At 40.3% G+C, this 26,513-nt stretch overlaps 1 protein-coding gene across 4 annotated transcripts in view; it reads right to left on the bottom strand.

Moving 5' to 3' along the window:
- tll1 (tolloid-like 1) overlaps positions 1-26,513 on the bottom strand; it is a 322,342-nt gene that overhangs the window by 86,644 nt on the left and 209,185 nt on the right. For all 4 annotated transcript variants that reach the window (XM_039759616.1, XM_039759617.1, XM_039759620.1 and 1 more), the window contains 3 exons: positions 23,754-23,859; positions 20,626-20,750; positions 11,975-12,090 (listed from right to left, as the gene is read on the bottom strand). In XM_039759616.1, the coding sequence (XP_039615550.1) occupies positions 11,975-12,090; positions 20,626-20,750; positions 23,754-23,859 (347 nt within the window). The remainder of the gene's footprint in view (positions 1-11,974; positions 12,091-20,625; positions 20,751-23,753; positions 23,860-26,513) is intronic.

The following is a 26,513-nucleotide window of genomic DNA, read 5'->3' on the forward strand; positions in this document are numbered from 1 at the left end:
AGGTGGAGCTGACTCCAATGGGCAGTCTAAGTGGGTGGAGCTGACTCCAATGGGCAGTCCAAGTGGGTGGGGCGGACTCCAATGGGCAATCCAAGTAGGTGGGGCTGACTCCAATGGGCAGTCCAAGTAGGTGGGGCTGACTCTAATGGGCAGTCCAAGTAGGTGGGGCTGAATCCATTGGGCAACAATAAAGTCAGAATTCCTGAGCTCCACCCTTTACACTTTGGTTAAGATTAGGGCTCTGGGAGCGTTATCGGACTCAAATAATGGCAAGTACTGTCAAGTAGGTTAGTCCCACCTACTTGGAGCTCCAGTATGGAGGCTCCAGGCTGCAGAGATAACAGATTCTTGACACGCACTATTGCAGTTGTGAAAAAAACGTTTGATTCATAGATGTGTTGAAACAAATGTACATGCTTTGATGTAAATGTAACTTCATGGGGGATGATTGCCTATCCCTAATTATTATGGTCGGTACTTCACAGCTCCGAGAGAGAAGCAGTGTATAGTGTGGCGCAATGACATGGCATTGTAGGCAGGTGAGCAATTGTGCAGCACATCAGGGAGGCTGGAGTAAGACTGGTGGAATTATCTGTTATTTCACTGGTTCTCAACCTGTGGGTCGGGCCCCCCTAGGGGGGCACGAAGTAACAAAAAGGGGGGCGCGAAGATGTGAAAAAAAGAAAACAAGAATCAAAAATATGAAAAAAACATCTGTTGAAACCAAAACAAATTAACTTATTAACTTACATTCTGATACTAGAACAATAAATATAGTTAGATAAATGTTGATAAAAGTTAAGTAGGTATAATAAAATATTCATCTACATTTCAAAAAAATGTAAGGGGGGGTGCATTTAAACTGTTATAAAAACTCGGTCGCAAATACTTAAAGGTTGAAAAACGCTGTGTTATTTGCTTCAGAACTGTTTTCATACTGATACCGAGATCTGAAAGCTGGGATTGATACCAAAGTCAAAATTTGACTACTAATCCAACACTAGCTGTGAGGCAGTATCACTACTCCATCACATCCCATTGTATTTTGATGGTTATTTGTAATATTCATCAATAATTGTATCCATTTTCTCTGCCTTTTTGCTTCTACTCAGTACCTGATAGATGTGGATAACTATTTTACTGTAGATTGAAATTGAAGTTAATTGTTTAACTTGTTAAGTGTAACTTGGTTCTAACATTCTATTAATACAGAACTCTTCCACCAACTGAGAACTTGTAATATCACCTTAAATGCAGTTCTCCTGACGTTTATTTTGTTGACCTGTTTTTATTGGCTTTTATTTTAATTCTTTTAGACTAACCGCTATTCACTTTAAACACTTACATATGGTCTTCCGATTTTCTCCTTCCCTGCTTTTTGACAGCCGCCTGGCTTTATTAACCGACGTCCTCTTTTGAACTCTAGTAACCTCTCTCAAGTAGGAGACATTCTTTTCATTCAGCACTGCCACATCATGACAGCGACTTTCACATACGATCTTTAATTCCTGATTACCCACGATGCTGAGAGGGGTTATTTCAGGAAGGAGATCTTTTTACAGTGCTCTCTTAATCAACTGTAAAGCTGATTGCTTACTGAGTACTAGACTGAGCTTCAATCACAAAGGCAGGCTCATGTGACTTTTAATCAAAAGTTTTAAACAGGAGACAGAGAAAAGACAGTTGTTTTCAGCTGTCATCTTCCTTTAGGGGGAGTTTACAGGTAAGTCATCTCAAGCAATACCATGAAAACCCCGCTGATAAGAATACTTGAATTACTGCCGTTTAAAAAGCAAAGGGGAGGGCAGAGCTCATTTCTTTGGTTATCAGAGTATGGCAGTCATCAAAAAGAAGAGTGTTCTGCAACACTGCAGAATTCTGGAGCCTGAGGACAGGGCAGGCTGCAGTTCAAGGGGACAGGATGGCCTGGTCTCCCTGGAGAGGACAATCAATGGATATGTGTCAGCAAGATTCACAGTTATTGACTATGTAAGCACATTTCTGCAGTGTCACTGAAGGCTGAATGCAAATAATGCATTTGATTGGCTTGGACTTGAACCGCAGAGGGTCAAAAAAAAAACACTTCTTTTTTCTTTAACTTCTTGTCCATGCCGCAGTACACAGAGCCAAGATGGACGCTAGAAAGTGATTGATGCAATGGCTTTCTGTAATGAAAAAAAAAAGAAAAATCTTGGATTGGAGAAAAGGCTATCTGACAATTTTTTGGGTTGCTGAAACCTTATGTTTCACAATTGGATTGCATAGTCTGAACCGTTGCTGCTCCTGCTGTTACTACATCAGCCCATTTTACCTTTAATAATGCTTTTCTGAAGGAGGCTAACATTGAAATATCAAGAAAGATACACTTACTGCTTAATTCTTAGCAGACAGACTCACAGTGACCCTGATCACTTAACAATGTCATTATTGGCAGAGTAAAAAAATCCAACCCGTACTTAAAAAACTGTGTTTGTGTCCCATCGACATACACTAAGACACCTTCTACTGAGGCAGCGCTTTAACGTGGTGGAGTGGTTTACATGATCAATGATCCCCTGAGTGATGTCTTCAGGTGTTGTGTACTCCTGATAAGGTCATCCATGGTGGCAGGGTCAGAGGTGAGGTCCTGAATAAGACTGACTCAACCACCACCCAGCCCAGTCCCACCATGGGTCCATCCAAAGTGGTGCTGCCTCCTGTATTACCTTGTTGTCTTACACTTGGCTTGCTTCGTGGATTCGTGACAGGAAGCGAAGGGGTGTGACTGAGGATTGCACACTCTTAACTACCACCGATATGAACAATTCCTTTCTGCAGGCTCTTCCTTCCATCTATCTTTTTTGTACCCTCGTCAGATTAACAGACAGCCATGACGACACTAAGGCATGCTGGGACACTGCCAGTAATAGTAATTAACTCTTTGAGGACTGAATATTTTTTGCAGGCAACTCACTTTTATGAGAAGCAGGCAAAGAAAAGGTTTAAATCAACGTAAAACGTCTGTTGCTGTAGATGCTGTCAGCACCTGTTCAGGGTCTCTGGTGGCTGTGTAGGGGCAGCTCAATGGCTGGTAGGAATCCATGGTGGGCTGGCTGTCTTCATATATCAGTGTGACGCAATCTGGTTTCTACCTCTTATCACCATCATAAGTGACGGTCCTCCCAGGCGAACGTTGCCATAGGCACATCAGCTACACAAGCGTGTTCAGCACCACGATCAGCTGAAGCCGGTTCCTCACTTTCGTTTTAAATCTCCATCTTCAGACCACTTGCATCAAAATCAGAGTCCGATTTGGCGATATTACGCAAAATGTCATCCATGGAGTATTTTGCTTTGCGCATTCACTTTGGTCTGTCGCCAGACGTCGATGCCATTTTAGAGGTTGTTTGCTCTTCGCTACTCACGCATGCGCAGGTAATCACGGTCAAATTAACAAACCTAAATTTCCTTCTAGCAAAGACAGCCAAACTAAAACAAAGCAGCAAGTTTCATGGGCGATTACTGTCCTCTACCCCTGAATTGCGACATCCGTCCTGAAAGAGTTAAGATAACTCAAAGGTAATCTGTGATGCTACCTACCCGCAGCCCATGTGTGCTCTTTGCCTAAGGAGCATCATGAAGTTCATAACCAAGGATGGACTAGGGCAAGTGCAGAGACGACAACAGGTTTTAGTGCAAAAATACAAACAGTGCAACATACAGTACAAGATTCTTTAATAAATAAATAAATATCTCCGTAAAAATAGTGCTCAAAGTGGTGAATCCAATAACTAGATCAAATCTAAAGTCAAATTAAAGTCATTTCTTCCTAGCAAAGACTCTCATAGGGGAATCTTGGTTCTGCTCTGTGAATTTCCCCTTGGGGATTAATAAAGTATCTATCTATCTATCTATCTATCTATCTATCTATCTATCTATCTATCTATCTATCTATCTATCTATCTATCTATCTATCTATCTATCTATCTATCTCTGCTCTCTCTGTACTGCTCTGCAGACTTGACACACATCAGAATGGGACCACCTCAGCCTGTCCCCTGCCAAGAGTTTCCACACTCCATGTCTCTCTCTCGGTCCCTGCAGGAGGTTATCATGAGCCCTCGATGTCACCTGTGCCTTTCCATCATTCAGCAGGTTTGACCGCTTCTTCAGAACTACATGTAACCCGTTGTGGACATCCAGACGCTGTCTCTTTCTCTCTTTCATTTTTGATTTTTTTCCCATTTCAGTATAGAATCTTTCTGTGAATGTTTTGTCTTTCCCCTTCTCGCTTGACTCATTTTTTGAATACTCTGTTGTGTACACGGGGCTGCTAATGAGGGGCGACTGGGTTGATCCTCTCAAATGCATATAGATGCTTAATTAGCCAATTCCTCACTATTAAGCACTGTAGGGGATTGAACTTCTATTAGCCCTTGCCTCACCAACGCTGCTGACCTGAGTTGCACCTTTCAATGCACCCACCATTTTGCAACACCATGACACCCCGTTCCACATATTCCCAAACGTATGAATCATATTGTCAGACTAGAAGAAAGTAAATTCTTTGGAAGGGGTTTGAAAATGATCCTTTTCAATAGCCCCCAACTGAATTTGGTGAATCCGTCTTAAACTTAATTTTGTTGGCTTTTGGTGATGAGTAACGATGAATGAACTTCACCTCGAGTGAAATCGTGGAAATGTCCTGTAGCTTCACCGAAATCACCAAATACTAAAATCCATTGAAGTCAATGGGTAAGGAAAAAGTCAATTAGTTTTGAATGGAATATAAGTGTCCCTGACAGTTAGAGAAGCAGCTGCTCATTATGCTGAATCAATTATTGTGGCCAAAAATGTGACCTGAGCTGAGAGGCAACCCACTGCGCCATCGTAGATCTTGGAGAATAAATTAACAGAATTAAATATCAGAAGAGTAAACTTTTGTTCAGTGGGTAACCATGAATTCATTAAGGGTTGCCCCCGCCCCTCCAAATTCAATAACAGGTACCCACCACTCTCAACCCAAACAGTACAGTTTGTTAGTTTTTTTCCCCTGACGCTTTTGATCGCTCACTGCCACTGCTACCAAATAAGCACAACACTAAAGCACACGGATTCTTCAGTTTTTACTATTTACTGCACAGAACTCTGGGTAATATCATTAAAAGGGTAGGCTGACACATTACGCACAGGTCACATCAAGTCCATACAAATGGCGCTTTTCCACTGCATAGTACGGCACGACACGGTTCAGTTCAGCTCACTTTTGGGGGGTTTTCCACTGGGAACAGTATCTGGTAACTGGTCCTTTTTTTTAGTACCACCTCAGCCGAGGTTCCAAGCGCGCCGAACCGTTACCAAAACGTGACGTGTAAACTCTGCTGGTCACTGATTGGCCGGAGAAAATCGTCATTACTGCATCACTGAATTTACGACACGAGACACAACAGACCCGCTAGATTTTTAGCACAGCCAGCGAAGGTTCGGACGCATCATTTTGTTTTAACCAAAAATGGCTGTTTCGTGGTCTATACCCTCTGTACAGACGTTTGTTTGTGGCGCGTTTATGATGATGTAACGGCAGTAGAGGCGATATATAACGACACGTGAATAATCCCGCCCACTCTAAAGCGGTACTAAACTGCAGTCGAAACGCAAACCGAGCCGAACTGAGCCGAACCAAGGTGAGCTGTACTGAACCGTGCAGTGCCGTACTATACAGTGGAAAAGCGCCAATAAAGACATTACCTTTAAGACACAAATACACTGGGACTGAATACATCATTTACTTTGTATTTAAATGTATTTGTAAATTTCTAACCCACTGCAAGGATCAGCATTATATACTCAGCGGGCTGTTCTATCAAAAACTGGCAGCCACAGTTCTATGATATCACACTGGCCTGGCAAAAAATTATCCAGTGACGGCGAACACAGCATACTTGCTGCGAAAAACACTTCTCAGATCAACAGAAGTGATGGGCAAAACAGTCGAGTTGCATTTTACATATGGTTTTGCGAAATTAACGTTAAAATTGATTTCACATGTGATGTTACACTTGAAAAATGAAAAACACATTCAAAAGTTGTTTTTATGGAGTTTTAAAAGACTTTGGGGAATGAAAAGCTAGGAGTTATTCCAGCTGCTGCATGCCAACGTTCACCCATTTCAGATGGTACTCTCAGCATTTCTGCTTCTGCTTTAGGTCCTGTGGCAGGTTGCTTGCTAGTAGTGCCACATGCATTGCCACCCTTTTTTCCTCTCACCTTGCCTGTCATAACATTGTGACTTTAAGATGGCTTTCTCATAACCTCATTTTAATTTAATCCTGATGCTCTGCATATTCAATTAATTATCATTATTATTCATGGTGGCTCAACAATCCATACTATCCCCTACTCTCTCTTCTGTTCTTCGATCTGCACCACCACCACCTGATCAAAGCACCGTGATGTCCCTCCATTGATGGATTAAAGGCCAGAAGTCCACATGATCGTCATCATCAAGTTCTTCCATGTGAACCCTGAATGCCACGAGGACTGATTGAGGTCATTTATGTCAGGTAGAGTACCTAGAGGGGGCTGGGTGGTCTCATGGCCTGGAACCCCTGCAGATTTTATTTTCTCTCCAGCCGTCTTGAGTTTTTTTTGTTTTTTCTGTCTTCCCTGGCCATCAAAGTTTACTTTTATTCTATGTTAATTAGTGCTCTCTGATTTTAATTCTTACTTTGTCCTTTTTCTCTTTCTTCATCATGTAAAGCACTTTGAGCTACATTATTTGTATGAAAATGTGCTATAGAAATAAAAGTTGTTGTTGTTGTTGTGCAGCCCTGACAAGTGACAACAGGTTTACTCAACAGAAGCACTGGGCAGTAATACAGGAGCACAAATGATATAGTCGGTAGGATAAAGACTGGTTAGGGTGTGTCCAGCTAACAATTGCTAGATAAAAGAATAACGTAATGAAGTGGTGGAGGGGATACTGGGGGGAATGTTGTGTTTATGTGACTGGAACTAAACATCTTTCTTCCAGTGTCAAAGGCGTAAATTTCACTATTTGACAAATGTTTTAAAAGGCAAGACACTAATGCTAAACTCTGATCTCTCTGGCTCGTCATAAGTATTTTTTGTCTTAGCTAAGCCTTTTTAATATTGCTGTCTGAGAAACTTCCTAATGCATAGTGCTAACCGTAGTGTGATGTTCATCAGTAGTGATCAGAATGTAATATACTGTAGATAGAGAATTTCTTTTTAGATATCCTTTCATTTGCTGAACCTGATTATTTCTTTACCAGACTGCAAAAAGCTGGAATTACGTTACTATGTTCAAAAAGTCACGGGATGAGCAAAACAGGAAAGCTTCAATTTGCCTACAGTTTTGCAAAACCGGCACTAAAATTTGATTTGCAGGAGATTTTGCAAAGGTAAAACGTGAAACTTGCTAGAGTTTTGGGGGTTTTGATGGTTTTTTTGGGGGGTGGAAAACTAGAAACGCTGCTCAATGAACCCTTATTCACACTTTCAAGTTTCCTCTGTGTTCTTTCCGTACGCAACTGGTCAAATCAATTCTGCATATGCCTTTGGTTCACATCACTGTGGGGGAGTGCAGCAAGTTTTATTTTTGTTTAAATATGATATGCAGCATACTTTCCACATGAAGGTACACAACTGCATAAATTACTCAGTTTCTCCACCGAAAAACTCTCATTAAAGAGCCACTAAACGCTCCTCCGTCTGCCATCATATACCAACCACCTTATCCTAATTGAGGATTTGCACTACCAGTTGACTGGGGCTGACCTAGCATAGCACAGATTTTACATATTGACATGTGGCAAAGGTGGCATCCTGTGAAAATACCACATCTTCTGTATGACTCAGTCTACTGCCATTGTTTGACACCTTTTAACAGGGAAACACCTTGACTCAATAATTTAGAGCAGCATCCATATATCTTTGGCCATAATGTGATAGTTATATCTTTAGGAATGTGAAAGGAAAACCCATGCAGAAAAAAAGGGAACATACAAATTCCATACAGACAATAAACAAAGGATTCATATCCAGGATGCTGGATTCCCGAAGCATCAGCACTGACCTCTGGGCCACCATGCCAGCCAATAATAATGACTGCAAATAATTAACCAGAGTAAAATGAGAATGTGTGTTATTATGCAAAAACAACTTGCCTTTATCCACAATAATAAAAGCTTCCATGGCCACAAGAAGGACTTGTAAGAACTTGGTGCTTGTGTTGCTCGTGTATTGACCTGCCTGCCTGTTAAACCACTGCATGAATCCGATGGCCCTGACGGAGGAGGACTATACATTAGGATTACCGTTCCTCATCAGAGCCGCACTTCGAGACCTCTGCTTATTGACCCAGTTGTTCCAGTATTGACATGCCCACCTAATTAGTGCCTTTAGGCTGTTGCCAATCGTAAAGCTGTTAACTGCAAAGAGGACTTACGGAGCATAAATTTCACTTCAAGAAAGCATTCTGAAGGCAGTTGAATTTGCCTTTTTTACGGAGACAACAAATCAAGCTGCAACAATGTAAAACATACAAGTGTTTATTTTTTTTAGCTTAAGCTGTAGTTATGGTTAGCCATCAGCATTTGCTTTCTTTAAAACAGACAGATGAATACACTGTTGGTATAAGTTAAAATACCTAAATACACATGTCCTTGTGTTATTCACAAAGCTGGATAAAACACACATTTGAAAGTTTATTTAATATGGCCAGCTGCAGGGTCTGACACGCTCATGTTCCCACAGTCGCCTATTAATATTTGCAGATCTAAAACTATGGAATATTTCTTTCCAAGCACACCTGACCCATTTCCCCAGAGACTGGCTACATTTGCATGTTTGTTAAAAACTCTGACACCCGTGTTGACTCTTACCTATAATTGTATCGTTGTAAAGTGTAATGGGGGGGGTACAGTCAAGGCGGTGAAGAACATCTGCAAGATTGTATAAGGCCTTGATGGCATAGGAGAAACAAACATTTATTACGGCAACACAAATTACCATATCAGTGTGACAACATGGGCACCGACAGGGGTTGCTAAATTACTATATATATAAAAATTACTAATGACCTTCTTATGGCAGCTGATTCTGGTTTAATTCCTATTCTTGTCCTCCTTGATCTGAGTGCAGCCTTTGACACTGTTTGTCACACTACTCTTCTCAATAGATTATCTTCGATTGGCATTACCCACACTCCTCTAGATTGGTTCAGATCCTACCTCTCAGGCCGCACTCACTTTGTTCAGCTTAAAACTTTCACATCCCAACCCACCGCTGTTACTTCAGGTGTGCCCCTCCTTTACATTATTTGCCTCCTTTCCCTTGGCGATTTCTTTCGTAAATATAACATTAGCTTCCACTGTTATGCTGACGACACCCAGCTCTATCTCACTAGCAAACCTACTGCTTCCTTTCCACCCTCCTCACTTACTGATTGCATAGCAGAAATCAAATCCTGGTTTTCTTCAAATTTTCTTAAATTAAATAGAGACAAAACTTAAGTTTTTTTTATTGGTACAAAATCAACATTATCCAAAACTAATCATTTTTCATTTGTTCTTGATAATTCCTCTGTCTCTCCTTCCCCACAAGTTAAGAGTCTGGGTGTCATCCTTGACAGTACTTTATCCTTTCAGTCCCACATCAATAACATCTCCCAGTCGCCATATTTCCACTTGCGTAACATTAATCGTATTCACCCTTCCCTCACTCCCCACACCACTGCTATTCTTGTTCATAGCCTTGTCACTTCTCGTCTGGATTATTGCAATTCCCTTTTCTTTGGTCTTTCTCACAAATCTCTTTATAAGCTTCAATTGGTGCAGAATTCAGCTGCCTACATCATTATTAGAACCTCCTCTATTCACCATATCACTCCCGTTTTGCAGCAGCTTCATTGGCTGCCAGTTCAGTTCTGAATTCAATTCAAAATTCTCCTACTAATATCTAAGGCGATCCACAACCTTGTCCCTCCATATCTGTCTGACCTCCTCCATGTTGTCATTCCCTCCCACACCCTTAGATCCTCTTCCTCCATCCACTTGACTGTCCCCTTCGTCCGCCTTACCAATGTTTAGAAAGGCGCCTACAAATAAATAAAATATATTATTATTATTATTATTATTATTATATGTGTGTGTGTAGACCCAAAATCCATGGCCACATCAGCTTCTTACGGAAAGAAATGTGATTTGGGCAGAATTAGGTTCTTTTCTCCTACTGCACTAGAAGACAAGTATCCTGGAAGTTGTCAGACTAAGAGAAGAAAATCAAAAGTGGCAACATCCCTAAACTGATGGACCGCTTAGGTGGATTATGGAACAGTGTTGCTCTGGAGGCTTGGTCTTTTTAAATCCTTGTCACATTATGAGACATTTCCATCGATTTTTTGGTGATATCCTCCCTTTACGCAAGCTTAGCTAGTGGAGGCCAGTAGCACAATGTAATGCACAATGTTACATCAGCCCTGGCATACAAAAGGCTCATGAGTGCCAGCGACCACAAGAACTGGAGGGGTGGTGGAGGTGTTGGTGTCTCAAGCTTGGTGTCCCTGGAGCATTAGATGATCACCCTGCAAGTTCTTCTCAAGTATGTGATACCAACCCAGGCCAAAAGTGGGCACTGCCACTAACTGTCTTGTCCTTTTCTTACTCCACATTACACAGAAACTGCCCAATGGCCCCGCCCCTTTTGGTCTCTGGACTATAAGAACTCGAACACCCAGAAGGAGGTGTCACTTCTCTCCAGGACGACCAGAGCTAAACAACTCCTGGAGTTTTCAGATAGCAGACAAGAAAGCCTGATTAATATCAGTCACTTTATTCCCGTTGGAATAGTTTTGCATACTTTTATGCCATCGAGTGTTTGTTTTTGTTTGGCTGGGTTGGCACTCCAAAAATTATTTTTCATTTGTGCCTGTTATTCTCTCAGACAACCACAATACGTATATGAAGTTTGCATGAGCTTGGGCATTTTCATACAAATGTAACAAACTCAAACCTGGTTAATCCAACTTAGGGTTGTGGGGAATGAAGCCTACCTTGGCAGCACTAAGCAGGAGGCTGAAATCAGCTTTAGAAAAGGAACCTGTCTATTGCAGGAACCATGCTTGCACACACTTACACTGGGCCAGCTTGAAGTCACTAGTTAACCCTAACTGGCACACCTTTGGAAATGGTACAGGAAAACCCATGCAGAGACCTGGAGTAGGCGCAAATGGCACATCGACAACATACTGTAGAACACACCCAGGATGGCAATGCCACCTAACAACATATTTATTTAGTTCTTATGATTAAATCACCTCTGTTTTATTGAAGTATATACATGGTAAGAAGCAGAAGTAGATAACCTCCCAAATGTTACAGAAACTACTAAGGAGATACTTACACCTTATCACAAACAAGAATTCTGTAGTAACTGTTATACATGGCAAAAAGGCTTGACCTTCAAAAAAATGTTGCATTCTCACAATGTATACAAACTGTAGAAGGTGAAGTTATGTCACAATAAGATATTTTAGCGGAGGACGGTTCACAGTATGAAGCTGTAAAACATGCACTCTAAAGGATTAATTGGTGAACAAAGGCCGGCAACGATATTTTGAGCTCTGCTCCCTGTGGTGATAAGGCACAGCTGACCTGAAATGCATGAAGCTTGACAGAACAGAAAGCCTGATTTATCTGAAACACTCACTCACACTGGAACTGCAATTTTGTACTTAGAAACTTTATACTTGATAAGTTGTTTAGATAATCATTATTCATCAAAATTAAACAAATTTGCTAAGCGTCCTTAAAAGTACCCTAATATCTTCATCTAAATGCACCCCACTGAGTAAGAGCAAACGGAGCTTAAACGTCAAATACCAGATTTTCAATTGGACAACACAGCTACTTGAAGGCACTTTTTATTCCCTAATAAGTACCTGTAGTCATCTCAAAGGAAGACATATGATTACCTTTTCTCCAGGGGTAACAGATATTCTCCAGACACAGTGTGTATAGGACGGGTATCCATTGGGAAATCCAGGGGAAGAGAAATTGCCAGTAGACTCCTGCAACGTTTCTCCACAAGCTGCAAAATACAATTCACGGTTCAGTTTGGAATAAGGCCTGTGACCTGAAGTATTCGCTTAGATAGATAGATAGATAGATAGATAGATAGATAGATAGATAGATAATGAAGGGCACTCTATAATAGATAGATAGATAATGAAAGGCACTATATGATAGATAGATAGATAGATAGATAGATAGATAGATAGATAGATAGATAGATAGATAGATAGATAGATAGATAGATAGATAGATAGATAGATAGATAAAGGGCACTATATAATAGATAGATAGATAGATAATGAAAGGCACTATATGATAGATAGATAGATAAATAGATAGATAGATAGATAGATAGATAGATAGATAGATAGATAGATAGATAGATAGATAGATAGATAGATAGAACTTTATTTGTCCTCAGTCTAGAATCACTCCAGAATTAAATCCTTTCAACGACATTTTCAACTCAGCTCTTTCGTAATGTAAGCACTTCACGACATTATTTTTCCATTCATTAATGTTCATCTTCCTTTTAGGTATTGGACTTTGAATTAAGTGCACTTTTCATCTGAAGTCCCTAAGGTTTCGACTTTACGCTGCTAGCCTTTAGATAACTCTACACAGGAGGTGAGATGCGGTGAGTCGCTTGACTGTCAGCCGAGGTCTCAAGACATTTCCACACCTGTCGACAGGTCAAATAAGGACTAAAGTTTACAGCACGGCTGGGAAATTCCAGGCACTTGGGGCCAACAGACCTTCAGGTCCTCATTCCACCCAAGCTTGCAATTATTTTAATTGGCTCAAGTCTTTGATTAGTTGGACACATCTGACCCGTCTGCAAGCCCCCAGATGTATAATCATTAGTGCACCATTTTAAGAAGGAGGTTGCTTCAGTGCTTAGCTTGTCAGCAACGTAGAAAAAAAACGAAAAACCTCAACTGCACTAAAAATCTGATTGTATTATTAAAAAGTTAAAGCTGGATGGAGAAAAGTCTTGATAAAGAAACCTTTATTTAGTTAATAATACTTGTTTCAGTTACCATTGCTTTTTTCAAGAACTGGTTATTGAAAATAACTGTACAATTTGCATCTTCACTATAAAATATTTAGCATAATTTAATGGTTAAATAACTAGCAGCAGAGAAGCCAACCATTTGGCTGTCAAAAATTTTAAGAAGCACAGACCCCTGCAATAATAAAATATTAATAAATATATATATTAATATATTAATAAAATTGTTTTAATTAAGCATTATTTTGTGTACCAATTATCCATAAAACATGCTGGCACCCTGAAGCAATTAATTGATACTGGCAGCCAGGTAAAACACAGCTTAAATGTAAACATTCTGTAAATGCATTTACATGTTAACTGTAGTTCATTTATAAAAATGTTAAAATATAGTTGATTGAATGTATTTTTGCATGATTTTTTATTTTCATGTTTGTCACTAACAGTGAGGGCTTCTCTGAGGAGCAGTAGGTACAAAGAGAAGCCAACGCTCTTTAGGTTGCCAATTTACTGTCAGCTGAAATTATACAATTTTCTAAGCTATATAAAAAATGACAAAATCAATAAACACATTACAATACAGCATTTATATGGAACGCATACTGTACATCTCATAATATATATATATTCCAGAAACTGATGTAATCATTTGCTTACAAAATGATTTTGAATCAAATAGGCTATGGATGTCAAAATCAGTTCACAGAGAGAGAGCCACACTGGCTGCAGGTTTTTATTCTAGTCAATTGCTGAAAGAACAAACCTTTTGCCTAAAAAGGAATACTCCATCCAAAAAAATTTTATTTTTCTAAAATATTTTACCTAACCCATGTAGGTTGTAGTGGTAGCTGAGATAAATTTATTAATCTCATGTTTTCATGGAGAATGGAGATAACACACTTTCTGATAGAATGGCTGCCTATGGAAATCTGTTTCCCTTTTAATATACTTTATTGGAATGGATACTGTATGATGGACACACAGGTGCAAATGAGAGAGAATGATTTCTTTGAATGCAGCATACATATGAACAGAAAAGGCAAATAATATACCAGGTGCTGCAGGAGGAGGAGAAGGAAGTTGGCAGCATGCGCTGATAGTTGCTACAGTTATGCAATAAAGCACAAGGCCAGTGGTGTTACTACAGGGTGGCGTAAGGAAATTTTGGAACTAGGTGTTGTGACCCTGGGGCATCAGCAGTTGTTTGAGACCAATGCGACCTCGTTTAGAACCCCTTGTCATTAGTTATAATGGAGCAGTGGAGTGGTGTGCAGGTATGCTACGAGCGTTCGCCGTGAAAGCCTTTTCTAAGAATGTTGATAGCATGACTGCTGCTCAAAGGGAATTTTGTCGTCATTACCAATTAGGACGTCATGATCATGACCCGTCTGCTCAAGAGATTACAACATGGGTGCGTAATTTCGAAGAAGTTCCCAGGACGGACCCACTTCACATACTTCCCGACAAACGATGGTAGCTATTCGACGACTGTTTGGAAGGTGCATCATTTCACGCAACGGTAACATTCCATGGCCTCCAAGATCCCCAAATCTCACTGTTTGTGATTTTTTTTTCTGTGGGGACAACTTAAAAGCCAAGTGTACTGCACACATCCTGCAACCAACTAAAACTGCTCTTGATACAGTATGTTACATCGAGCAATGCAGAATTTCCACAACAGGCTGTCAGAATGAGTACGTACGGAGAAATGGACAACACGTAAAAACATAAAATGAATATTGAATGAATATTGATTACCATCATTAATTGCATATCCTGTACAACACATTTCATCATTAAATGTATTTTGTAATGTGTTTATATGTTCATTGAACGTCAATTGAAAATTTCCCGTTTCCTTGCGCCTTCTTGTATCTGTTCAAGGACTTTGTTCACCGATGCATGCATGCCCAGTGTAGGCAAACATCTACACTTGTATTTTTGGTTGTTTTGGTTTCTGCACCAAACATATGATAACACTAGTGTGGCTGTTACTGGAGATTGTTTGCACTTAAAAATACGTAGCAGTGTGGACATAGCCTAAGATTCAGAACAGTTGTTCCATTGTTCCTTTATCAGCAATTAAACAATAACAGGGTGCGAAACGAGACAGCAGATGATCAGCTAACTTGTTTTTTGTTTTTTTTTCATTTGAACCTGTGTGTCCATCATACAGTATCCATGTCAGTAAAATATTTTAAAAGAGAAAAGTGAACATCTGAGATATGTCATCCCAAAATATCTGGCTGTTGCTCTCAAAATAAAAAAATAAAAAGCACAATTCCACAGATTTGGAAATGTTACTGTTCTAATTCTTACATCTAAAGCAAGCCATAGAATTAAATAACTTAATATTACTTAAGAAAGTGGTTGGAGACAAAAATAATAACCCATCAGAAACATATATGAGACCCTTAATTTAGCTGGTGTGATGCATGGGCGTCAGTGGATCACCCTCCAGGCTCATCTTAGGCATATTTAATACCACTCTAGGATGAGTGGGGCCGGTGGCGCTAATTATGCCATCTTCCATTCCTTCTACAGTGCTGAGCAGACACGCAGTGAGGGCAGCTAACTCCGCCCCTTCCAGTGCCCAGCCTATAAATCACAAGTCTGCCCAAAGTAGGCAGCACATTATGATCTGAGCGCACTACAGAATGCTCATGACGTTCAGCACCCTAACCGGCTCTCTATTTTGCTTATTTGGATTTCCTTTTCATGCCATGGAGCTCTTGTTTTGTTCTCCACCTGCCTGGATTCAAACCGGACGACTTGCTTGGCGACCCAAAATTTATCGTTTAGGACTTGTAGTTCCTTACTTGGCCAGACTGGTCATCTGTTGGCTGTGTCTCATTATTGTTTGGGTTCTGGTTTAGGGAAAAGGAAACAAGTGCTGTAAATCTTTTGAAGCAAGTCAATTAAAGTGAAGGATGAAGAAGTCTGCAATATTAATTGTTAACTGTTTATGAAAGTGACTGGAACAAAACCCTATAGCCAGTGTGGCCCGCCAGGATCGGAGTTCGACACCACAAAAATAAAATCATTGATGGGCACGGAAGTGCATTTACAAGTTAACATGTCATTTTCACAAGAGCGATCAGCCTGGCACTTGTAGTTTAAACTGTCAATCACTTTTCCACCTCCCGGGAGACTGATTAATATTTTTTCCCACCCACTGTGTATCACCTGCTGCCATTTTCCCCTCACTTAATGACAGCTTCAATTAAATCACCGCTTAGAAACTGCAGAGCTTTAACTCAACAAGTTATTACACCTGATACATATTTGACCTAGACCTGCCTGAGCTGGACCTAAACCTTCAAATGTAATGAGAAGGAAAAATGTCTGCCAATTACTGGTAATAAAAGGCAATTAGAGAATCATCTTAATCTCTGCGTATTAAGGCTGATGGGAAATTCTTCACAAACATAGAAAAAGGTGACAAGTCCCTATATTCAAAGGCAAAAAATAATCCTTAAGGAAGAACTGCCTTGCTAGACTGATTTATTAATTCTGACAAGTTCTGTGAAGCGAGAAGCAGAGGGTCACGAGGGAAACAAAGTATGACACTTAATCTGGAAACTATTTCTTAAGTCGGACATAGAAATAACAACTTTTATGTTTATCTACTCTCAGGTGAAATAACAGAACAAACCAGGACTTGTAGTTTTTCAGCAGACAACAAATACATATTGGAAGTAAGAACATCAAAGCTTTGGTCTTGCAGTGTAAGTCCGTTTGAAAATTGCATATGGAAGAACTTTTTGTTCTTAAAATGAAAGATTAAAAAAATATTTTCTTTCAACTTTTACAAATTTTATTTTTTTTTTTGTTTTGGAAAAGGTTAAATGCACTACGCCAATGAACATGGTTCAAAATTAGCCATGAAGTTGTGAAGGTGTGATTGAATTCAGTTTTGGTAGGTTGCCGTCTTTTGGTTTTTGTTCCAGTCATGTATAACACATTACTACAAGCAGTTAATGTAAAATCTTAAATCTTTACAAAAGTGTTTTACTGTTAAATTACAGAAAGCATTTCACCTCACAACACGGCTCGAGGTTTTATACAGACATGGTGCTGCTGCCTGTGAAGACAACTCTGATTATTCTGTCACTCTCTGACCTGAGGTACGACGGCTGGAGTCTGTCTTAGCAACAATGAATACAAGGCAGAAATAAAACCTGCCCATGGCACTAATTCATTGTGGAGTGGACTCAGACGCAGTGATACGGGTCACACCGAACAAAACTGCGGGAATTTGTGAACTGGTTATACAGGGAGATTCACTTGAAAGAGGCCCCGAATATTCTGTTGTAACCCCCGTTAGGATGAAGCAATCTGAACCAAAAAAATACACTCTATGCCTTGACGTATGTGTAATCGATTGCATTACATGCGATGCTGGAAGTGGTTTCTGTTGTCTGCCACACACATTTTGACGCGGCGCTCCATGTTCCTGAATGTATCGGGAAGTGTCTTGGGAGAGAATAGCAGCAATTTCACATTGGATGTTTTCCTTCAAATCTTCCACCGTGCAAGGCTTGTTCTGATAGACTTTTCCATTGAGCATACACCAAAGGAAGAAGTTTGGTGGCGTCAGATCCGGCGACCATGGTGGTTAAAGCCCCTTTGAAACGACCCTGTTACCAAAGAAGGAGCCAATTTCTGCCCTGCTCCTTGCTCCATCTTGCTGGAAGTAACCCTCTATTAATTCACAATCATCCACGTTGCTTAAATGAATTGGTGACCCAATAGTTTGGCACCTTGAAGACGCGCTGCTCAATGCTGTACACCACCATCCTGATGAGAAGTCGAGTGACTGAGTGAAGGGATATGGGTGGTAAACACTCCGAAGTTGCAGACGGAGGTTAAACGCTGAGTCGGCTGTCTGGTGCCTACCTCATCGCTCCGACGCCGGGGCATCCTGGCTTGTTTGAAGCTCCATATAACAAGGAGCACATTGCACGTTGTTTCTTTGAGATTGCGTCATCCTAGCGATAGTTATTACAGAATATTTAGGGCCTCTTTTGAGCGAATCTTCCTTCAGAAGTGTGCAACTGCTCAATAATGGTTCTGACCTTTGTGGTGAAGGAACAACTAGATGAACACTTTATGGTCAAAAAGGTGCTCGGGTGCTCAAAAATATCCATGTGGAGTTTCAGCGAACACTGTTAAGGTTCACACTGTTGAGGATGATAAACACAGTGCTGCTTGTCATTTACGTGTAAATGCTCAGAGTGTGACTGAGAACTCTTTGGAACGTGTTGCAAATCTTTCAGGATGATTGCGAGACCAGAAGACTTAGGAATCATTTGGTATGGTTGGGAACCAGTCTGTTCGTGTTCAAAAGGGTACATTTTTTGTTAATCCTAATTTATCAGGTAAAGTGTGTGGCTCTCGAGAACATGGTACAGCAGCCCATTATAAACTGGGTGCGCCCTCAGTTCTGTGAGGGTAATTAAATGCTGAGACTTTTTGCTTTTGATGTTACAGCCAGAGAACTAAAACAAACAGGAGAGGAGGTCAAATGATTGCGTAGCTTCTGTCTTACATGTTAAAAGAAATAAATAAATGAATCAAAATGCAGAGGGGTGCATTACATGAGATGGAAAAGAAAGAAATCAAGCTCCTAACTTATAGGGTAGTAGCAGAAGTAGAATTGTTTTGTGAAATTCTTACTGGCATGTCTAACTAACATGCAGCACATCGTCATTCTCTGGCACCACGTTAAAAATGAATGTATTAAAATATATAATTCTAATTTATTGAAAAGAAAACACAAATCAGCATGTCTCCGATTGTAGTAGGCATGTCAGAATACTCAGAGGAAACACCAATCAGACATGATGAGAATGTACAAAATCCAAACAGGCACTTCCTGGGCAGGGATTTAAACCCAGAACTTGGAATCTGTGATCTGCTGCTGTGCCATCAAATATAATCACTAGTGATGAGCGAACCCTGCTGGACTCATTTCGCCTTGAGTTCAGCAACATCACAGAAATGTTTCTGAACTTCACCGAACTCCGCAAAATGAATTGGAGTCATAGGGGAAGAAGGAACAGAATTAGTTGTGCGTGGATTATAATGGGGCAATGGTCTTTTAAGTGTCCCTGGGGACTAGGGAAAAGTGTGCCAACTATACCTGACTGATTATTCATCCATCCATCCATCCATTATCCAACCCGTTATATCCTAACACGGGGTCACGGGGGTCTGCTGGAGCCAATTGTTGTAGTCAAATATGTAATCTGGACTGTGAGGTAGCAGTGCTAACCCCTGCATCGTCGCACCTCAAATAACAAAACACGCAGGCGGAACGAATACCACAAACAAAATGTAACAAACAGCCACAAATGAGCAATACATAAATAAGAAATATGGACCATTGCACTCACAGAGTTCCAATCTTGGGGCACACATCGGCCGTGTGACAAACCAACAGTATGGATCTGGATTATTCTATTGTTTGAAGTCACGGCTTTTTCGAAAGACTTCACTCAAGTGTGTTAATAGAGACTTATAAATTAATGAAAAATTAAACCTGAAGTCATTGCTTGATAAAACTCACGATTATCTGTTTTCTGTACATTTATAGAGCACTTACTCTACAAATCATTTACATTTTATTTTGTATTTTCAATTACACATCTTCCTAGGTAATACACAATTAGCAGTAGAATAATAAATAAATATGTACATTTTCCATATGGGTGACAAAAAGGTCACAATTTATTTATTTATTTTTTTACCTTGAATGTTCTTTCTTGTGGAGTCTACACTAATGAGACCTCGTTAGAGTGACGACAAACTGACTGAAACTGAAATCAAAGGTAACATTTGACATTTTCTTTTCTGGGGAGAATCTGACTAATATTAGCTGAAGGCAAATGACTGTCACATTGCTATGCTTTGCTACTAAGTGCTGAAGGGAAGGTCGATCATGAAGGATGCAGTATATGTTCTACACAAGAATAACGCAGTTCCTAACTTCACAAGGTCTTAAATAATTCAAATAGAGATGAAGAATGATAAGTTCACGTGTTACAGCTAGTAATTAACTTATAACAAATTTTATATATAATTAAGCCTCTATCCTATTCCATTTAGTTTTGGACATAAATTCTTCTTTATGTAGTCAGGCTCTTGCTGTACAAAACAAAATTTTCATCCTGAAACAGACATCCAGTATTACAAGATAATTTCTAGCAGGACTATTTTGTTCTACTTTGTTAATTTAACCAATCCCATTATTTTAAAACTATTACACTTTTCATTCTTATGTGTAATGTTAAGTGGAGTATCTTTTTGTACAATAACATTTTCAAATCCACTTAATTGATGTTCAGCGTGGCAAGGGGTAGGATTCTGTTCTGTTAGCACTGGATCACAGCACAACAGGGCCAATTTAGAGTCACCACGTAATCAGCTATAAAACTGCAATTGCTGAACAGTATTTGTAAATCACATTATCTCTTCAGTCATATTTATTATTTATTTATTAGCCAGCTATTATTTTGCACATTCACATGGCAATACCTGGACATCTATACAGCTTCCTTGCCTGTGCAATGTCTCCTTTACTTAATCTTGTTCTCTGGCCGATGGCAGGACGTGTGCCGCTTTCATCACGCGAAGGAAGAATGGTATCCAGAAACACACCCCTAGGATACAAAAAAAAAAAAAACAAAGATACATGAGGTGTTAAAAGAGCCTGCAAACTAACATTAAACTTAACCACAGAATTATTCTCCTTGAAGCCATGAAGTGTAAAGAAGAAAACATAAATAGAAAATTGCCTTTTAATGACTGAAATGACAGTAAGTAGCAGGCTGAGAGTGTTTGTTGTCACATATTATGTCAGGTCAGGTCAGGTTGAAGAGCATGCATTGGCACAGCGTGTTGCCGCATCCACCACACCATAAAACAGCTGGGGATCCCAGTTTACATCCCCCCAGGCAGACACACCCTCTGGAAATGACCATCTATCTGCTCCAACCAGGTGTTACATCGGCGTCCCCTTGGCCTGGTCTAGTCACTTGAGGAACCTGTGAGATGGATTACCCTCTGGGAATCGCACAACATAGCCATAGTGCCGTAACTGAGACTCCCTCACAATGCAGGTAATGTGCCTCATTGGAGTCTCCATGAACAATCGCTTGTTTGACACAAAGTCAAACCAGTGGTACCTAAGGATTCTGTGAAGAGCCATAGTCCAGAAGGAGTCCAGTCTTCATCTCAGATCACTGGATAGCATCCATGTCTCGCAACCATGCAGCAAGACAGGAAGCACCAGGACTCTAAAGGCTTGGACCTTCGTCCTTTTAAAGGATTTTTGGGACGCCACAACCCCCCTTTCCAGCGATCTCATGATCCACATAGGAAGAGTTCCCAGAGACATGACTATCACTGTGGAGGTAAGTAAAACTTTTGATGAGGTCAACATTCCCTTTGCAGACAGACACACTGCTGATGGCTGTGCCAAAGAGGTCATCAAAGGTCTGGATCTTAGTTTTTATCAGGACGCTCACTAGCCTAGACACTCAGACTCCTCAGTCAGTCTCTCGAGAGCCCCAATCAGAGCCTCCATTGACTAAGTGAAGATCACAGCATTGTCAGCAAAGTCAAGATCAGTGAATCTTTCTTCACCAACAGATGCCACACAGCTATTGGACCCCACAACTCTGCCCAACACCCAGTCCATGGAGAGTAGGAGACAAGAACACACTGCTGACGAACCCTAGGATCAATTTGAAAAAAAGCAGAGGTTCTGCCTCCACTCTATACAGCATTCACAGTATAAGTGTACAGGTTGGCCATGATATCCACCAACTTTGGAGGAATCCCGTTAAGTCTCAGGATGTCCCACAGGGCAGTTCAATCATCTGAGCTGAATGCATTATGAAAATCAACAAAGGATGCAAAGAACTTGCAAAGAAACTCGCATTTGCGCTCGATGAGAACCCTCAGTACCAGAATGTGGTCGATGGTAGACTTCTTCGACATAAAACCAGTCTATCGCTGGTAGGTGAGCAAGAGGTCACAGATCCTATTAAGGATGACCCTAGTAAGGACCTTACCAGGAACCAATGTCACCCTTCCCTTTCCAGAAAAGTCCCATTTTCCAGTCAGTTGGGATGACTCTCAACCTTTGCAATGCCAGGAGGACAGCCTTACCACCAGACTGGAGAAGTTCACCCCAGATTCCTGCAGCCTTCCTTACCCTCAGCTGGTTCACCAGCTGCACAATCTCAGTGAGACTGGGTGCTTCACAGCTAATTGGAGGATCAGCCTCAAGAACTATGGACCAGAGATGTGAGCATGTAAATCAAAACCTTGCATGGGTAGATGATACATTTTTGTTTTGCAGCAAAAGTTGGAAAACTTTGTTCTTAATGTGTAATATATCTGCTCATGCTTTTAACTCCATCCATCCATTATCCAACCCACTATATCCTAACTACAGGGTCACTGAGGTCTGCTGGAGCCAATCCCAGCCAATACAGGGCACAAGGCAGGAAACAAACCCCAGGCACGGCGCCAGCCCACATACACACACCCACTAGGGACAATTTGTAATCACCAATGCACCTAACCTGCATGATTTTGGACTGTGGGAGGAAACTGGAACACCCAGAGGAAACCCACGCAGACATGGGGAGAACATGCAAACTCAACACAGGGAGGACCCGGGAAGCGAACCCAAGTCTCCTAACCGCGAGGCAGCGGCACTACCACTGCACCACCGTGCTGCCCTACTTTTAACTATACCAAAAAAAAAAAAACATTTATTTTTCTATAATTTTATGACATTACTCAATACTATACTACTTATTATAAAAAAAGTACAGTCCTTTCATCAACACAAAAAAAACAACTTTCCTTTATGGTGTAACATGGTGGTACTCTGCTTTGCACTGCTGTCTCATACCACAAAGAAACCTGATTTGACTCTAGCCTGGTGACTCCGGCTTCCTCCCACATCACAAAGATGAACTGTTTAGTTTAATTAAATTGGTCCTATGCTGATCTGGCATTTCACTTCCTGCCCTATGCCTGACATTATGGTCGTGGCACAATGTTCACCATGGCTGTGTCACACCATAAGGTCTGATCACCCTGCTTGAGTGAACAAGGTTATATATCCTGTACCTATAAAAAGTCTTGGCCATTTTTCCATTTTATTGAGTGGATTTCATTTTTTTTTTTTTGTGACACTGATCAACAGAAGAAGATTCCTTAACATCAAAGTGTTCAAACAGATCTCTGGAAAGTGGCCTAAATTAATCACAAATCACTCCTTGGTTTGGCTTGCTTAATAAGAGAACTGCTGCATTGGACAAGACAGAGGATGGAACCTCAGGCTACTCATGAGCTCACCCAGCCAAAAATCTACCTTGTTGAAATATGGGAGAAAAACCAGATACATGACAGAAAGAGAAGCACAGAAAGGTGCAGAATAACTGGGGCAGGGTTCAAACCTACAGCTGTGGGTGCTAAATACTGAGCCACTACATCAGACATCTTCTTTTGTAGACGTTCGGTTAACTCTTGATAAAAAAAAGATTGTAATCACATTCTATTGAAAATGAATGAATACTCAAATACATGTCCTGCTTATAAAAAAAAAAGATTATAGGCAGAGATATGTAACCTTAGACTCCAACCTTGAGAAGGTGTTCCTGGCGTAATGCATAATGCTGTCAAAGTCATAGGGCTCTCCAAGAGAATTCACCTCTCCTGGCTCCATTTTAAGAAAGTTGTATTCCTGACCTAAAAAAATAAGCAAAATGAATGAATGAGTCAATCAGTCAGTAATTAGCACACTGATTAAAAATAGGACACAGGAGAGACTACTCATTAACATGCTAGACCACAAAGACTCAGGGTCATGACTTTGAGTAACTAATTTCCTTTTATCGGGATCTGAGGTAACTTTAGGAAATTCTCCTTCTATTTTGTTTGTGTTTTTTGGGTACTTTCAAACTGTGTTTCTGTATTTTAGTTTCAGTTGCTTTTCGGTGTTTGAGCATTCTTGACGTCAGCAGGTGTGCTGCGGGTAATAAGTTGTTATGCACTGTGAGTATAAACATATTTGACTATATAACGCTTCTAAGGTTAAAAATGTCAACTGCTTAGGTTCCCAAGTGCAAAAGAGAAATTAAATAACGGTAAAGTATATAAGTTGTGTATTCAGAACAGTAGTGAGAAAACAACAGTATAATTAGAAGACATGTCTACTCATCAAAACAATAAGCAAAAACTGAAAAAGTGAAAAGCACATTTGAGCAACACCTTAGCTTAGGTACTGCAATAATTCATCCATTCATCCATCATCCAACCCGCTATATCCCAACTACAGGGTCACGGGGATCTGCTGGAGCCAATCCCAGCCAACACAGGGTGCACACACACACCAAGCACACACACACACACACTAGGGACAATTTAGAATCGCCAATGCACCTAATCTGCATGTCTTTGGACTGTGGGAGGAAACCGGAGAACCCGGAGGAAACCCACGCAGACACGGGGAGAACATGCAAACTCCACGCAGGGAAGACCCGGGAACCGAACCTAGGTCTAACTGTGAGGCAGCAGCGCTACCCACTGCTCCACCGTGCCGCCCCAAAAATTCATCTATTACTTACTTACTCTAATGTAGCAAGACCGTAACACATACAAGGTATCAGTAAAGTGCTTATTTACCTCTGCAATGTCACCTACTAACAAAACATCACTTTGGAGTGGTCCGAGGGGCCTTAACCGAGGCACATTTCTCTTGATATTACTTATTCAGAATGAATCCCTCCTATTAACAAGTCATTTTACCAGCATGTCAATACTCCACACTGCACAGAGAAGAATAATTGATCTACTGATGTTTTATAAGTGTTACAAAGACCAAAAGGAGCCATTGTTAAGGTGTCGTTACATAACAATAAATGAGATATAGAAGCATTTTTGCAGAACCTAAACGAAAGTGTTAGCCTTAATTGTAACAAAAAGAAAAATTAGGAAAGCAGTTATTAATTGCAAACTGCCTCTAAGCAGAACCAAAAAATACTTATATGATTAAAATAACAAAAAAGTTAAGTTTACAAAATTAAAGTTCATGAAAAAATAGATATAACATAAACAAGGGTGTGCAGGTTACATACGAGGGACGTTCAAAACGTTTCTGCACTTTTTTAAACTATGTATTAAGTATTTCAAAAACAGATGGCATCACTTTTCGACATAGTCACCTTCCTTTGCGATGCAATTTTCCCAATCACATGACACTCTCAGACACAATCAATTACTAGTTCACCCGCCTTCACCGTTTCCAACGAAAATATAACAGTGCGGAAACTTTTGTGAACGTCCCTCGTATATATAATATAGAGGTTACATACAATATATGTAAAATGTGTAAAATGAAAATGGGTCAGTAGATGAACCATATGTCTATAAATGAGCACAGACAAAACCGGAAAATCCAGCCTAAGAGACATCTAAACCCTGAGATCCCCAAGATCAAAAATCAAAGTTATTACACAGTTGTATAATCATTGGCTACAATTTGAAAGCTTTCAGTCGCACCTAGACATTAGCAGATTTGGACAGTGAATGAATATTTGTGCAAGTTTCATGAAGCTGTACATAAATTGAAACCTGCCTGTTTCACGCATCACTAGTTTGTGCCTTGACAGCAGTGACGTAATCACAGCTCTTTGCAATCCAGTAAAAGAATAAGCAGGCTCAGGAAATGGATGGATATGCAAAAAACCATGAGAAAAAAAAATCCAAAAAGAGAAATGTTTGGTTTCTCACTGCCAGTAATGAAATCAAAAAGAACCAAATTGGAGACATTGGAGGCATTTTCTCTTGTCTCCAGCTCCTCAGATCTTTCTCCTCAGAAAAAATGCCCTGATAGTCTTACAAGTTTCTCCTCTTGAGATTCAGCAAAGATCTCGAACAAAGTCACACAATAGACTGATATTTCCCAAGCAGTGTCTTGACATTTCTTTTTTGCATTTTGAAAGTATCTACATGATATGCTCATTAATATGAATCGAAATGTATCGACAGTTGTTTATGGTAATAAAACACATTACTATGATTACAAAACCGTAGTGCTCGTCTCTGAATAATACGATTATTTGCTCTAATTTATATTCAATCTATCAATTTAGAAGAAAAGACAGACAGCGTGGCATAGTAGTTAAGGCTTTGGACTTCAAGCCCTGAGGCTGTGGGTTCAGATCCCACTGCTGACACCATATGACCACAAGAAAGTCTCTTCATCTGCATGTGTTCCAATTGGAAAAAGAAAAGAAACAGAAACCAATTGTATCTCATTGTAAGTCACCTTGGATAAAGTCATCAGTCCAATAATGTCTTTAAGAGACTAAAACATCCATCCATCCATCCATCCATTGTCT

The sequence above is a fragment of the Polypterus senegalus genome, chromosome 7 (assembly GCF_016835505.1).
Source record: "Polypterus senegalus isolate Bchr_013 chromosome 7, ASM1683550v1, whole genome shotgun sequence".
Lineage (NCBI taxonomy): Eukaryota > Metazoa > Chordata > Cladistia > Polypteriformes > Polypteridae > Polypterus > Polypterus senegalus.